Source organism: Aotus nancymaae, unplaced genomic scaffold (genome assembly GCF_030222135.1).
Source record: "Aotus nancymaae isolate 86718 unplaced genomic scaffold, 86718_ANA_hifiasm-v0.15.2.pri h1tg000040l, whole genome shotgun sequence".
Taxonomy (NCBI): Eukaryota; Metazoa; Chordata; class Mammalia; order Primates; family Aotidae; genus Aotus; species Aotus nancymaae.
Genome location: NW_026988454.1, coordinates 64,942,732 through 64,956,226, shown reverse-complemented (window position 1 = coordinate 64,956,226; position 13,495 = coordinate 64,942,732). Strand labels below are relative to the sequence as shown.

The window sequence follows — 13,495 nt, the reverse complement described above, 5'->3', positions numbered from 1 at the left end:
TTATCTGCAAAGTGAAAGATACCATTGAATAAAGTTTATTAGTAATGGTTTCCTTAAATTATTGCATTTAATCTTGAGAAACACCATTTTTTTCACAAGTTTTCTAAAAATAGAGATAGCTGTTTGATCAGTGCTCTGGTTTTAGTGTATAATAATTTGTAGATATGAATGAAACATCTTTGTATTCTATCCATTTCCCTTTGCAGATTATTTCTTACTATTTCCCAAGGCTGTGAGCTGAGTCCACCATTTAGAAGACATATTCTTTCTTAAAACAAAATTCATTTAATCCCTCAATATCTAGCAAAGCTATCCACTTTAATGATCTTATTAAATGTCTATGCCTTTTTCCAGTTGTTTTTCTCTTCTGAAAAAAAACATTGGCACAGTTTGAAGCATTTTGAAAAATCTCCGCCCTCCTCTCATCTTGCTAACCTTTAATTATGAAATTCCAGGTTCTTTGAATAGTTAACATAACTTCTCCTTTCTTAGGTTCTCCATATCGAGACAAGATTACTATAGCAATTCTTCAGCTGCAAGAGGAAGGCAAGCTGCATATGATGAAGGAGAAATGGTGGAGGGGCAATGGTTGCCCAGAAGAGGAGAGCAAAGAGGCCAGTGCCCTGGGGGTTCAGAATATTGGTGGCATCTTCATTGTTCTGGCAGCCGGCTTGGTGCTTTCAGTTTTTGTGGCAGTGGGAGAATTTTTATACAAATCCAAAAAAAACGCTCAATTGGAAAAGGTAAATGTCACTTTTTTACAGTTTAAATTTAAAACATTTTTTGCTGTTCTATTAAAACACAAACCAAAATATTTTTTATTTTACCAACTAAGGATAATGCTTAGAACTATTGCTCTAAATTGTCTGTCATTCATTATATAACAAAATATAATGACTCATGATCACCTTTATGATTTTTAATTTAGTTGTAATATGTTTAATTGTAGACATCTTCAGGACAAATAGCTATTTCTATTTTTATTAGAGACTGAAAAAAAAAACTTTTGTGGCTTGAAGTTCATTGTGGCTTACTGATGAGATAGAGTTAATTGAGTAAAAATTAGAAACTGTAATATGAAAGGAAAAATAATCTGCAGCTTAAAAAAGAGGTTTTATATACAACATGGGTTAACAGTTTCAATTTAAAGAGTAAGTTTTCATTTGAATAGCTTTATTCCAACACATTTCTAGTTTAAGAAAGATGTTAGCTTTCATAGGAGAAATTAGTTAATTTTCTATATTAATGAGTTTGTGAAAATATTATAGTTTCTTTTTCCCATTTAATAGTATTCTTAATTGGTTCTCTATTTTTTTTACACCAGAGTCCTTCTAAAAATATGTATAAACTTCAAAAATATTGAGGCTATTGGTATATTTTGCATTTAATGCAGGTAGTCATTTGTATAAATGTTTTTTGTATTATCCTTGAAAAATTTGTCACCTCATTCAGATTCCATATTTCTAGTGCCATAATTTCCTCATTTCTATAAATATGAGGAAGACTAGAAAGAGAACTCTTTCAGAGTCTACATGATACTTTTTGTACGCAAATTTATTGATCTGGATATGACAAAACTAACATTTTAGAGTCTTCTAGTGTATTATTTACTCTTGTGTGTAAACATCTCTTTTGTTTTTGATAAAACTCACAATATTTTAGACTTTGACCACTGTGGCAGAGTGAGATGATATAATCTTTAATATTTAAGAGGTTTATGAACTTTTATTGGTAAATATAAAGAGCAGAAAAGTGGTATTTTGCAAATAATGCCATACAGGAATACAAGGTAAATATATTTTTCTAATATTCTTTGAAGTGTTTACACCTTTAGTATTATTTTTGAAAATAAAAATCCTCCTTTGTATCTAGTAACTTATATCATAATTATTTATCCTTCCTGCAGTCAGAATTTTGGATACAGTATTTCTACATTTTTGCTTGATTATAGTACTTGACACTGAGGAGTGTTTTCATAAGTATATATTCTTATAACCCCATTTTGTCTATGACTAAAATAACTGAAGTTTTTGAAGAATTCAGACAATAACATGATTTGTTTTCATAAAACATTCAGGGATGTTATTTATGCTGGCTTGGCTAAATCAAATATTGGTTGCATTTATGTGTCTAAGTACACTTTTTATGTTATAATCATTTTTAAAGTGTCAAAATGAATTTTGCAATTAAGTCTAAAGAACTAACAAAAGAAGAAATATTAACTCATTAATTATCATTTTTAGTATTTGTCAATAAATGTGATATTTCATGTGTTAATGCATAATATAAGAATGAATATCATAGAAGAAATATGGGTTTTCTGCCTGGAATCTCAAATTATCCATGTGTCATAATTTTCTTAAAGTTATAGATCAGTATTAAAATAAAATGAATTAGTCTCTTGATGATATATGGTATTCTATTGTACGTACCTGTATGTGTCCCGTTCATTTGGTTTATCTAGGCTGTATCTCTAGCACAATTTTGTTTTACAAGTATTTGTTTAAAACAAAAACAAAGAACGTGATGACTTAATTTTGTAATATAATGTGCATTACTGTTATTATGAACAAGTTAAGTTGAAATTTTCAGATATTACCCAGATCTCTTGAGTACCCAGATCTCTTGTTCTGTGGATCTATGTGACCTTCTAAAAATTAGAAAAATAAAATTAATGTACCTTTACAAACTGAAACAATAAAGCATTAACATTACACTAGAAAGAAAGAACTGAATGGATATTACGTGAGCATGCTAGTCACACACTGCAGTGCCTTGCACACTATCTCTACATAGCTTCCACAACGAAATCCAAATTTCTTAGATTAGCAGATGAGACCATGTCAGACCTGTCCCTGTCCACTGCTGTAGTTTTACCTTTTGCTCCTCTTCAATTTGCACATTTACCATAGCCACACTACATTTTAACTCTCACTTTCCCAAGATCATATTCTTCTTTTTGACTGGAGCAAATGTTATCTGTTATTCTAACTTGCAAACTCTCACAAACACTTTGTATTAGGCATTTAAAATGAGACATTAGCTTGTCCAGAAAGCTTTCCCAAATCAAAAGATATAATGGATTTGGGAACAGAGCGTAGCTTGTTTCTAAGAATTGGAAGTATGTTTTCATTTCCTACTGCAATGAAAAAAAATTGTGACTCATGTATTTCATCATTTTACTTAGTTTATTTCAGGTGCTGTGATAATCTAAAAGCATATATCTCCTTTCGAGAATGATGGGAAGATTTTTTCCCATTTCAAACCATTTCCTGCATTAAGTCTAGATATCTTCACTCTGTGTACCCCTAGGCACATCTCCATTATCCCTTTAACACTATTTTATTCATATTTGTTTGTTTCTGTGTGTGGGTACCTTTTCACCTATTAAATTCTTCATGCCGTTAGGACAAAGACCTAGTATTTTTTGTCTGTCTCTACAAGGCCTCAAATAGTGCCTGGTGGCCTAATATCTCTCTCTTTCTATGTACTATCTATCTATCTATCTATCTATCTATCTATCTATCTATCTATCTGTCTGTCTGTCTGTCTGTCTGTCTGTCTGTCTGTCTGTCTGTCTATCTATCTATCTATCTATCTATCTATCTATCTACCTACCTACCTACCTACCTACCTACCTATCATTTAAATTAAGAATGAAGTTGATTTTCAGTAACCTTTTAAAAGAGTATCATAAAGAAAAAAATTATTTTTCTATATAATTCAAAATGGCAAATCAAATAATTATGGATTTGTTGGAAATGACTCATTTTATTTGTTGTGATAAATTAGGTTCTTAGGCTCAATTCTTCATTTTTCTTGAGAAAATTTAGGTTAATTTATATGGCTGTTTAACACATTACTTAATTTATTAAAATTAGCTGTAAGATAGTCTTGGATCTTATCATATGTTTGAGAACATACAGAAATTCAGTTTACTTTTACTTATCATACTTGCATCTTTAACCTAGTTTTCTTAAATTTCACAAATAAGGTAAACACTTGTGAGATCAATCATTTACTCGATACATATTTATTTATTGAGAAATAAATCTACAATGAATTGTGTTTTGCCCTTTGAAGGTAAGCACAAATGTGTTGGTAACTAAATAGTTTATCAGATATAATATATATGAAGTTTAGTTGAATGTGAACTTTGTGAACAAAATTGATAAATAATGAATATGTTGTCTTACTTTTAATGATGTTCAAATTATAATATATTAATTTATAGGTAAAAACAAAATGCCTTTTATAACACATATTGTAAATATTAGTGAAAACAAAAAGCTCTTGATGATGATAGCCTTTCTTATAAGTTGTTGGATAATTAAGATTAATATGCAAATGTTTCTTTTTCAAATGAGAGCAGGTTAAAAATAAAAACAGAAAATAATGTTGAAATATGTGGACCTTAAAACATTTTAAAAATGGAAATTGCATTCCTTTCAGATAACCACAAGATGGTGTATCATAATTTTTGTAAAAATAGATTTAATTGTGATATAATTATTAATGCATCAAGGACACATTGCTTTTTATTTATTCAAACTTTTAAAATACTCCAAAACCTTTCTCATCTGAATATGTCTGAAAATGTAACTAATCAACACATGCATTTTATGATTTACTTTTTGCCTTACCTTTTCTTTGATTTTAAATATATTTCTACTGAAGTTTCACTGAGAAAGAAATTGAAGAAACTGTTGTATATCTGAGACAATTATACCATTTTAGGTGTATAGATTTGGTTGAAAGGTCTTGTTTCCCTCTTCTAAGACTTACTTCTGGCTGTAACAAGCTGCTTATATACTGAGTTTTGTTTTTTCTGGTAATATTTATGTTGGCTTTGTGAGCAAGAATTTTAAGATATCATAATAACTTAAATTTTTGGTAAACTATTTTATAATATTAAGAATGATTATGCTTAAAATTATGCATTTCTTAAATATTTGAATATGTCTGCTTTTAACAGACATACATAATTTTTCCTTTTTTTTTTAGGTTTTCAGCAAGAACAGCAACATAACTTCTATAGTTTGATATCTTTTCATGTGATTTGTATATAAAAATAATATTTTCCCCATGTATTTGAAAATGTATTTACTTATACAAATTCTTTCTATTGAACTGTCTGAATATAAATTATTACGTTTCCTGACATAAAAGAATCTTAAAGCCAAAAGTATTCCTTCTCTTATTACTTACATGTAAACTAAGCAAATATGTCTCAAATTTAAAAAGTGTATATATGAATTACTGATCAGATACTGAATTTGTGCAATAGGTGTCTCATCTTGAACACACATATTTGTTGTCTTTAAAATGGTTAAAATGTATTTTTTAATCTATGTGATATTGTTGTTTTTTAGGATGTAGTCTATTTTGGTCAATGTAGTTGTTTTTATTATAGAACACTGGTAAATTTGGTCTAAGACAATCTCTAAATAATTACATTTTTCTGGTGCACTGGTAGCTCAAAAATTTTCTTGAGGGCACATAGAATGTTCTTCAGTGTATAGTTGAATAACAAATGTAGAAGACAGATATAAATGAAAGTCTTAGAAGCACAAATGAGCAAAACATTTCAATTTGGGGGATGATAAGAAAAAAAATCAGAGGGTTTAGTTTAAACCTGCAAGACTAGGGATCCTATTTGGAAGGTTATTTATAAGGAAACGATGTAGCAGAGCCAGCTAATTCTGTATTTCATGGAAACAGAAGAATAAAAACAGGTTGTTCACAGATACCTACACATAAGCTGCCGTTAAAATTTTAAATAATTAGTTCTGACAGGAGCAATGCCTTTTAAAAGAATACACTTTTTTTGTGTAAGGTTTAGGAATGCAAACACTATTAGAAATTATCAGTAAAAATTTCATGTCAATATTTATGTTTTTCCCAGCAATGCCTATTTAGAAACCATAAGATATCTATAATTTTTATTAATTACATTTGATGTAAGAAATTGTAGCTACATTTCACTTTACAGAAGTTAAAAGTTCTAAGTAAATTTTCAGTGTAAAAAATTATAGCTGCAAAGCGTGTTGTTCTTCAGAAGTTAAAAATTATAAATAAACTTGGACAAATAGTCCATTTTGTATTTTAATATTACTGCCTTTCTTTGAAAGCTGAGTGTCTTTCAATTTCCATTAGTGATCCACATAAGGACAAATTGGATGAATTTTTTAAATGTCTCCACGTATAAATATAAAATACTCTACTTTGAAATGAGTCCAATCTTCATTTTAATAACTGGTCTACTTCCAAATCAGCTAAAGGATTTTCAGGTCATTTGTTAATGATAACCCATTTTCTTTGTATCCCCACAAATGATTGTTTTTAATTAAAATTATAGCTTGATAGATAATTTTACCACTTTATTTTCATAAATGACTTTACTTTTTAAAGTGTAATACCCCTTTTTAATACAAAACTACCCTAAGAATCACGCAAATATTATCTATATAGTGCAGATGAGGATAATAAGTGTCTCAATGGTCAAGTTGTTTTTCAAGGTCAAAGATGCCTAGTCTAACATTGTTTCAACCCTATCAAGCTGTACAGAATGGAGACAGAATATTTACCTATTCTATTTTCTCCTTGAAGTTGGACTAAGGAAATATGTGGATTAGGAGTTTGAATTAGATAAACCGATTACGGGCTTTGGTCATAAGCAGCCTAATAATTTTACTTTCATAGATAGTAAGTATGAGTTTTGGAATTAAAAAGACTTGGAAGCATAACTCAGCTTTGTTTAACTTTACATAAAATTACTTAGCCTTTCTTCTTTCTAAATAAATAAATGAAGCAATGAATAAGCAAGTAAGTTATGAATACATAAGAAAAGTGTTTTAAGAATTAATTAAGATAGTTAATATACATAGAGGGCTTTTTTGCAGATAACTGACTTATAACAAGCAGCTCTTTTAAAAATAATATCCTTATTATTATTTGTAAAGCTGGTACATTTTTAACTGCTGCACCTTAGGAAAAGAGAATTTTCCAGCAATTATGTATTAGTTATTTGGATGCTACTCTTAAAAAAATAATTGTATCATTATGACTACTAGCAAAAATGTGATGATTAATATTACTTTTTCTTAAAATGCATTGCACAGCTATATTGACTAAAGTCGTGTTGATTCTTGTTAGACCTCAATTTATTGATTTTTTTACTAGCATAAATAGGAAAAATTTAAAAATGTGTAATGATCCTCAATTTTTCTCTGTCTCATTGTATTTGCAAATGCAATATGAAGATATAGAGTAACTGTTTCTGTAATAGTAAAGGTTTCTGAAAATATTTTAATCTATGATTATGTTTATTATTTTAAAATAATCCAGGCTAAAGCATAACATGATTTCTAATTTAATTCTCTACGAAAGATATGTATTTCTTTTGTCCTCATAATTTTTTTGTCTGCTTTATAATTTAGTATTCAAAAAATTAATATTTAGTAAGAATAGAGTCCAGGTAAAAAGCTCCACTGAGAATGAGATTATCATTAATGAGGCAGGCTAATATGATAAAGCTTTCATAGATGAAAGTCAAGATAATAGGGTTCCTGTCCTAGCTCTGACTTGTTAGATATATAACTTAACTTCATAAGTTTTAACTTTTCTAGCTGTAAAATTACAGTGATTAATGAATAGGATCACTATAGTTGCTACACATAAAGTTACTTTTGACTGCAGAATAGCTTCTGTAAATAATAAAATAATTTTAAAAAGCTGCTCTAAAACTGAATATCAAGATCAAGGTTATGTATATTTTTTAACATGAGTGATTTTACCAGTCATTATTCATCTTAGGTCAATTCATACTTCTGATGTATAGCATTAACTGATGTTTTTAAAAGGCTGCCAATCAAAATTGTTATATTCAAAAGAAGAAAATTAATGTGTCACATTAAATGACATTTATTTTCCTTATTTAACACACCAATATTATGTAAGATATTATATATATCCTATAAATATTTTATTCTATGTTATGATTTACTTATTATCTAATGTGGTGGGATAATTTTCTGCGATTAATCACAATGATTGTTGTGATTTGTCTCCATCACATATGACTTAAGAATTCTTGGCCAAATGGCCTATAGAGTCAGAAATTAATTAGCAAGTGTCTAAGAATATATATTATATAATCCATAATTAGTTAACAAATAATTTAAATGACAAACACAAACTAAAATGTTGGTTGATGTGTACTAGAATACATTAGACCATTGAAGTACGATGGTATCTCAGAGATACCATTGATAGAAATAGCTCAAATTTTGGTATGGCTGCTAGTACGACAGGTAGAGATTGTATGCGGAATTAGTTAGGAATTATCCTGAATGACTACTAAAATACCATTTAGTTATTTTATACTATCAAAATACAGGCCAGCAAGATATATAAAATAGGATTCCCTCTTTAAAATAAACATTAAATGCAGTTTTGAAAGTAACATATTTTATGATATTTCTTGACCAATGAATACATGTATTCAAAAAAAGAGTGATGAGCATAAAAGTTAAATCAAGCTGGTTATTTTTCTTCGGATACTGTGTCTTTTTAAAAATAAATATATTGCTAAATACTATGGATTTAACTTTAAAAATGAAGCTAAATATGTCAGTGATCAATGTGGAGCACGATTTCACCTACATTTCTAGTATAAAAGAAATCTGTGCTTCTCCAAGTGCTGTCATATCATCTTATTATAAAAGTATATCTTTTAATTAGGAAGTTAAGCTATAAAGAATAAATATTCTGTAACATCAACAATGATATTCTTGAAAACATTCATCTGTGGACTATTTATGTATTTTCTTATTACTCTCAAAATACAAAATAGAGCTCTTTACAAAAAGAGCTCTATAAAAAAGGCAATGTAAATATGGCCAAGTTCATACTATCAAGATTTCCAGATCGACATTGTTTCAAGAATTAGAGATGTGTAAATATAAATTGCCTCATTAAATATAATGAATTTTATAAAGAATTTTACTAATTTAAATGCAATTATACATGCTAACAGCTCAAAGATTTAAATTTTCATTTTCAGGAATCTTCTATTTGGTTAGTGCCACCATACCATCCAGACACTGTTTAGTAATCTTTTGAAACTTACTAAAAGAGGTTTTTAATAATGGTTAGTATCCTTGTGCCTTTCTTTTTTCTTTTTGTAGTCTGTTATAGTAATGTGGAAAAACATTTTTATTGTTGTTTTCACCCTAAGGAACTTACCTTATTTATTGACACAGTGCATGGGTTTCCACCCCTAAGGAGTGATTTAAAAAGCAAAATAGTTCTTTTTCTCTCTCTTCTTCCCCTCCAGCTTTCCCTCTTCTCCTCTCTCCTCTTGCCTTCCTCTCCTTCTCCTTCCTTCCTCTTTCTTTTCTTTCTTTCTTTCTTCTTTCTTTCTTCTTTCTTTCCTCTTTCTTTCTCTTTCTTCTTTCTTTCTCTCTTTCATTTATTTCATTCTTTCTTCTTTTTTTTTTTTTTTTAGTATAAACAGGGAAATGACTTTTCAGTGCACTTGGGTTTTTAGACAATTTTCACAGTCCAATAAGAAGATTTAAAATAAATTTGAATCATTATATAATGTATAAAAGAGGGTTTGTCTCTATTGAATGATAATAAGTTAGAATTTTATTTAAAAGTTAAACATGGTAAGTTTTGGGCAATGCACAGCACAGGGAAACAATTATATTTCACAAAACGCTGTACAGTTTCAGCTTTAGAAATTTATGTAAGTTACGGAATTTGCCTTGTAAACCTCTAAAGAGAAAGAAAATAATATGTATTTGCTCTAGTACCATAAATGAACAGTACTTTATGATATCATTACATTTGCTTAATTTGCCACCTAAATTCTAAAATCTTGCCCAAATCTAAAGATTATCAAGTTTTATAATGGGTTAGAATTATTATATAAATGAGAAGAGAACCTATTGTCTCACAGTGACTTTATCAATAACCTAAATAAACCTATTTTTCAGGTAAACTTACATTGAGAGATAACAAAAGAGCTGGCAAAATTAACCTTATTCAAAGAGAAAATTAATAAAATTTGTATTTTGTTATTATGTAATCAAGACCATTGATTGACACATGAAAGATTGCTTGATTAAATTTTTAGTTTCTGATGCCTTTGTAGAATAAAGAAAGACTATAATGACAATGGTGGTTTACATGTTTACAATTTTGAGATAGTTGTAAAGTTTGTAAATATAATTTATTTAAAACAAATTCAAATTATAAGAAATAATACAATTCTGGCCATTGATTAGGATGGGATTTTTTTTCAGTGTACATTTTATATTACTCAGTAATATAAATTTAATATATAAAATTGCTTAAAATAGTTTTAAATGTTCTTATTTGCAGTCTGAAGTAAGTATGGGGTACTAAATACAGAGTTTACCTCTTAACTTACTAGAAATAATACTGACTCATTTCATAGTTGACTGTGTATGTACATAAGTAAGATTTTTCCTAAGAGTGTTAGTTGCTTAGACTACTCCCCTAGTATAGGCAAATTATTAATTAATATTTATGCTCTATTCTTTTTTGAAACTAATATAACCAAAATGTCTGAAAATTGAGATTGCCAAGAAGAAGGTGTCATACATTTTTGAAGATTTGGGAAATTTGTTGGTTTTGAATGAAGCCTTATTTCAAACAATTCAGTGTTATTCACATCCTATAACAGTTTTAATTGTCAACGGGATCAAGTTTTGACAGTGTTATGTCATCTAATTAATTCTTCTGTTAAATGTTTCAACAGAGAGCCAAGACTAAGTTACCTCAAGACTATGTATTCCTCCCTATTTTGGAGTCAGTTTCCATTTCTACAGTGTTGTCATCATCACCATCTTCATCATCATTATCATCATGTTCTTAATAAGTACATCTAATAGTAGGTATTAAGCAACAAGAAACACTGTTTCCATATACTGGCTGTCAGGTGCCACATAAATCCTTTAGTAGAAATATAAATCATGAATTGCAGAACTGCATAATTTAACACATAATACATAATGCATGCCAGTGACTCTGTAGTTAATGGGGAATTCACAAGCCACATTTAATCATCACCCATTACAAGTACCAATAAATTAATATTTTTATTAATTTAATGTTATTAAACAAATGCTAAAGTTTTGCCTACTTTAATTAGGTAACTTCTATGCAGTATATTTTCGCTAGGCTTCTAAAACTAAAATTTTTTTAAGTAATTGAATTAGAAACACTGTTAAGTAAGAATTAAAATATTAGGGTCCTGTGTCACCATTGTTAATTCAGTCAACATTTAAAGAGCTCATGTGTGTACAAGCAGTGCCTTGAGAACCTGATCTCTGCTATTCACAATTCAGTGAGATGGATACATAGAGGCCTACAGGCCAGACAGAAAAACAGGATAATGAGTCAAAAATATTGAGAGGATAAAACAAAATCACGTTGTGAAAACAAAATAATGTGCCTGGTCATTTGGAAAGGGCTTCCTAATTAAGTTAAAACTTGAGCCACATCTGAGGTAGGGGATACAGTTGAGATGATGTGAAAGAAGAAAGAACTCAGCAGGGTACCAGAGCAAGGAGGAACAATGGAAAAATATTAATGGAAGTCCCACCAGTAAAGGGAGTGTGAGGGGAAAGAGAGAGAGAAGCAGTGGGGAAGTGGGAGAGGACTAGATCAGAGAAGTCATGATGGAAAAAATAATAGATTTGGGTTTGATTGTTTCCTGAAGGAGAAAATGCTATTAGTAATTGATATTTTAAAAATAGATTATCTTGGTAGCTGTGAGCCTTTATGGAAGAGTAGGGTAGATGTAGAGTTAGGAAGACCGTTAAGGAAACTCTTTAAGGAGCCCATCAAAGAAAAATTAGGATATAGCCAGAGATTGACAAGAAGGTAATAGAGCGGTGTCAAAATCATAAAACTGGATATATCAGAATATCCTGCTGGAATCTTAGGTGAGAGCTGTAGAAAGTTATCCACGCTCTCTCTGAATCAGTTTTGTCTGAAACATAGATGCCTAATTAATTCAAAGTATGTTTTGACAGGCAGAAACTATTACGCAAACCAATTTTTTCAAATGTATTTTTTAAGTTAACATATAAAATTGTATGTATGTATAATATACAACACATTTTGATGTATATATGCATTGTGGAATGGTTAGATATGTCTAATTAGCAAATGCATTACCTCACATATTTATTATTTTTGTAGTGAGAACACTTATTCACTCTTTTGGCACTTTTCAATAATGTATTATTATTAACTATAGTGGCCATGCTGTGGAATAGAGCTCTTGAATGTCTTCCTGCCTAACTGTAAATGCGTATCAGAAAATGACACACATATGGTCTTAAATATTTTCATTATGTTCTCTTGGAAATAGTCTAAGTTGACAATCAGTAAAGCAACTAAAGCATAAATAAGTCTTCACATGCATATTTGATTAGATGGACTTCATTATATATTTTCATATCACTTTTTAGGTTTTGTAAATTTTTTATACCTGCTCAAATCTTTTGTTGATATCTACATTCTTGGTCCTTGCACACACTAAAATCTAACCCTCTGAGTTTCAACTACAATATGCAGTTGGTTCATGGATCTGATTCATATATAATTAACACACATGTATCTCAGTCAGGTGGGGAGAGAGACTAACATTTTTTTCATATATATGACTCTATAGTATAAATTTTGAGGAGCTATAATAATAAACCCCAGATAAACAGAGGTTCTAGCAAATCTATTTCCTATGAGGTGGGAACTAAGAGAAAAAACTCAGAATCATATTTTTTTCATGTGATAAATTATCAGCTTTCAATTATCAAGTTAATGATGACAAAAAAGTTAATATTTGTTTGTAGATGTCTAACATGCTATAATTCGTCATTTCATGATTAAGTCACGTTTGTTTGTAATCACTGTCAATGTTTCTATAGGCATAATCACAAAAAAGACATAATGAAATATCAGAAATTGTTTTCCATATTTTATGTCTGTGTGAGTGCTATTTTTCTTTTGAGATGTACAATGAAGAATCAATGTTCAAAGAACATTTGCGTATCTCATGTTGTGATCTGAAAAGTAGAACGTTTTTTCTATTTTTTTAATATCAAGAATGGATTTCTGGTATAGAATTGTCTTTGTATTTAAATTTTCAAGTAGATTTCTATCTCATGCTAATCAATTTTGTATAATGTCATAAGAAAATTTTATTTAATATATATGTAATATACACATAACTAGTTGTTTATTTCAGAATCAGGTGGAGATTTTCTTTAAACTAGCCCACTTTTATAGAATATTATTTTGAGTTGAGTGTTAAAAGTGACAATTTGTTATAACTTTCACAATGAAAAATTTCAAACCTTTAGTGTTATGTGACAAGTCTGTTGAGAATGATTTTTAATATTGATCTTGGACAGTTACAGTTTGTGTATTTTATAATATTTAATTTTTCTGTGTTCTT

At 29.2% G+C, this 13,495-nt stretch overlaps 1 protein-coding gene across 5 annotated transcripts in view; it reads left to right on the top strand.

Annotated features, from left to right (window-relative positions):
• The window catches only part of GRIK2 (glutamate ionotropic receptor kainate type subunit 2), a 712,929-nt gene that overhangs the window by 697,727 nt on the left and 1,707 nt on the right, over positions 1 to 13,495 (top strand). For 2 of the 5 annotated variants that reach the window (XM_012438407.3, XM_064360817.1), the window contains exon 15: positions 493 to 743. In XM_012438407.3, the coding sequence (XP_012293830.1) occupies positions 493 to 743 (251 nt within the window). Of the gene's footprint in view, positions 1 to 492; positions 744 to 9,064; positions 9,152 to 10,789 lie in introns of all 5 variants that reach the window. The other 3 variants (XM_064360816.1, XM_064360815.1, XM_012438408.3) reach the window with 3 other exon arrangements.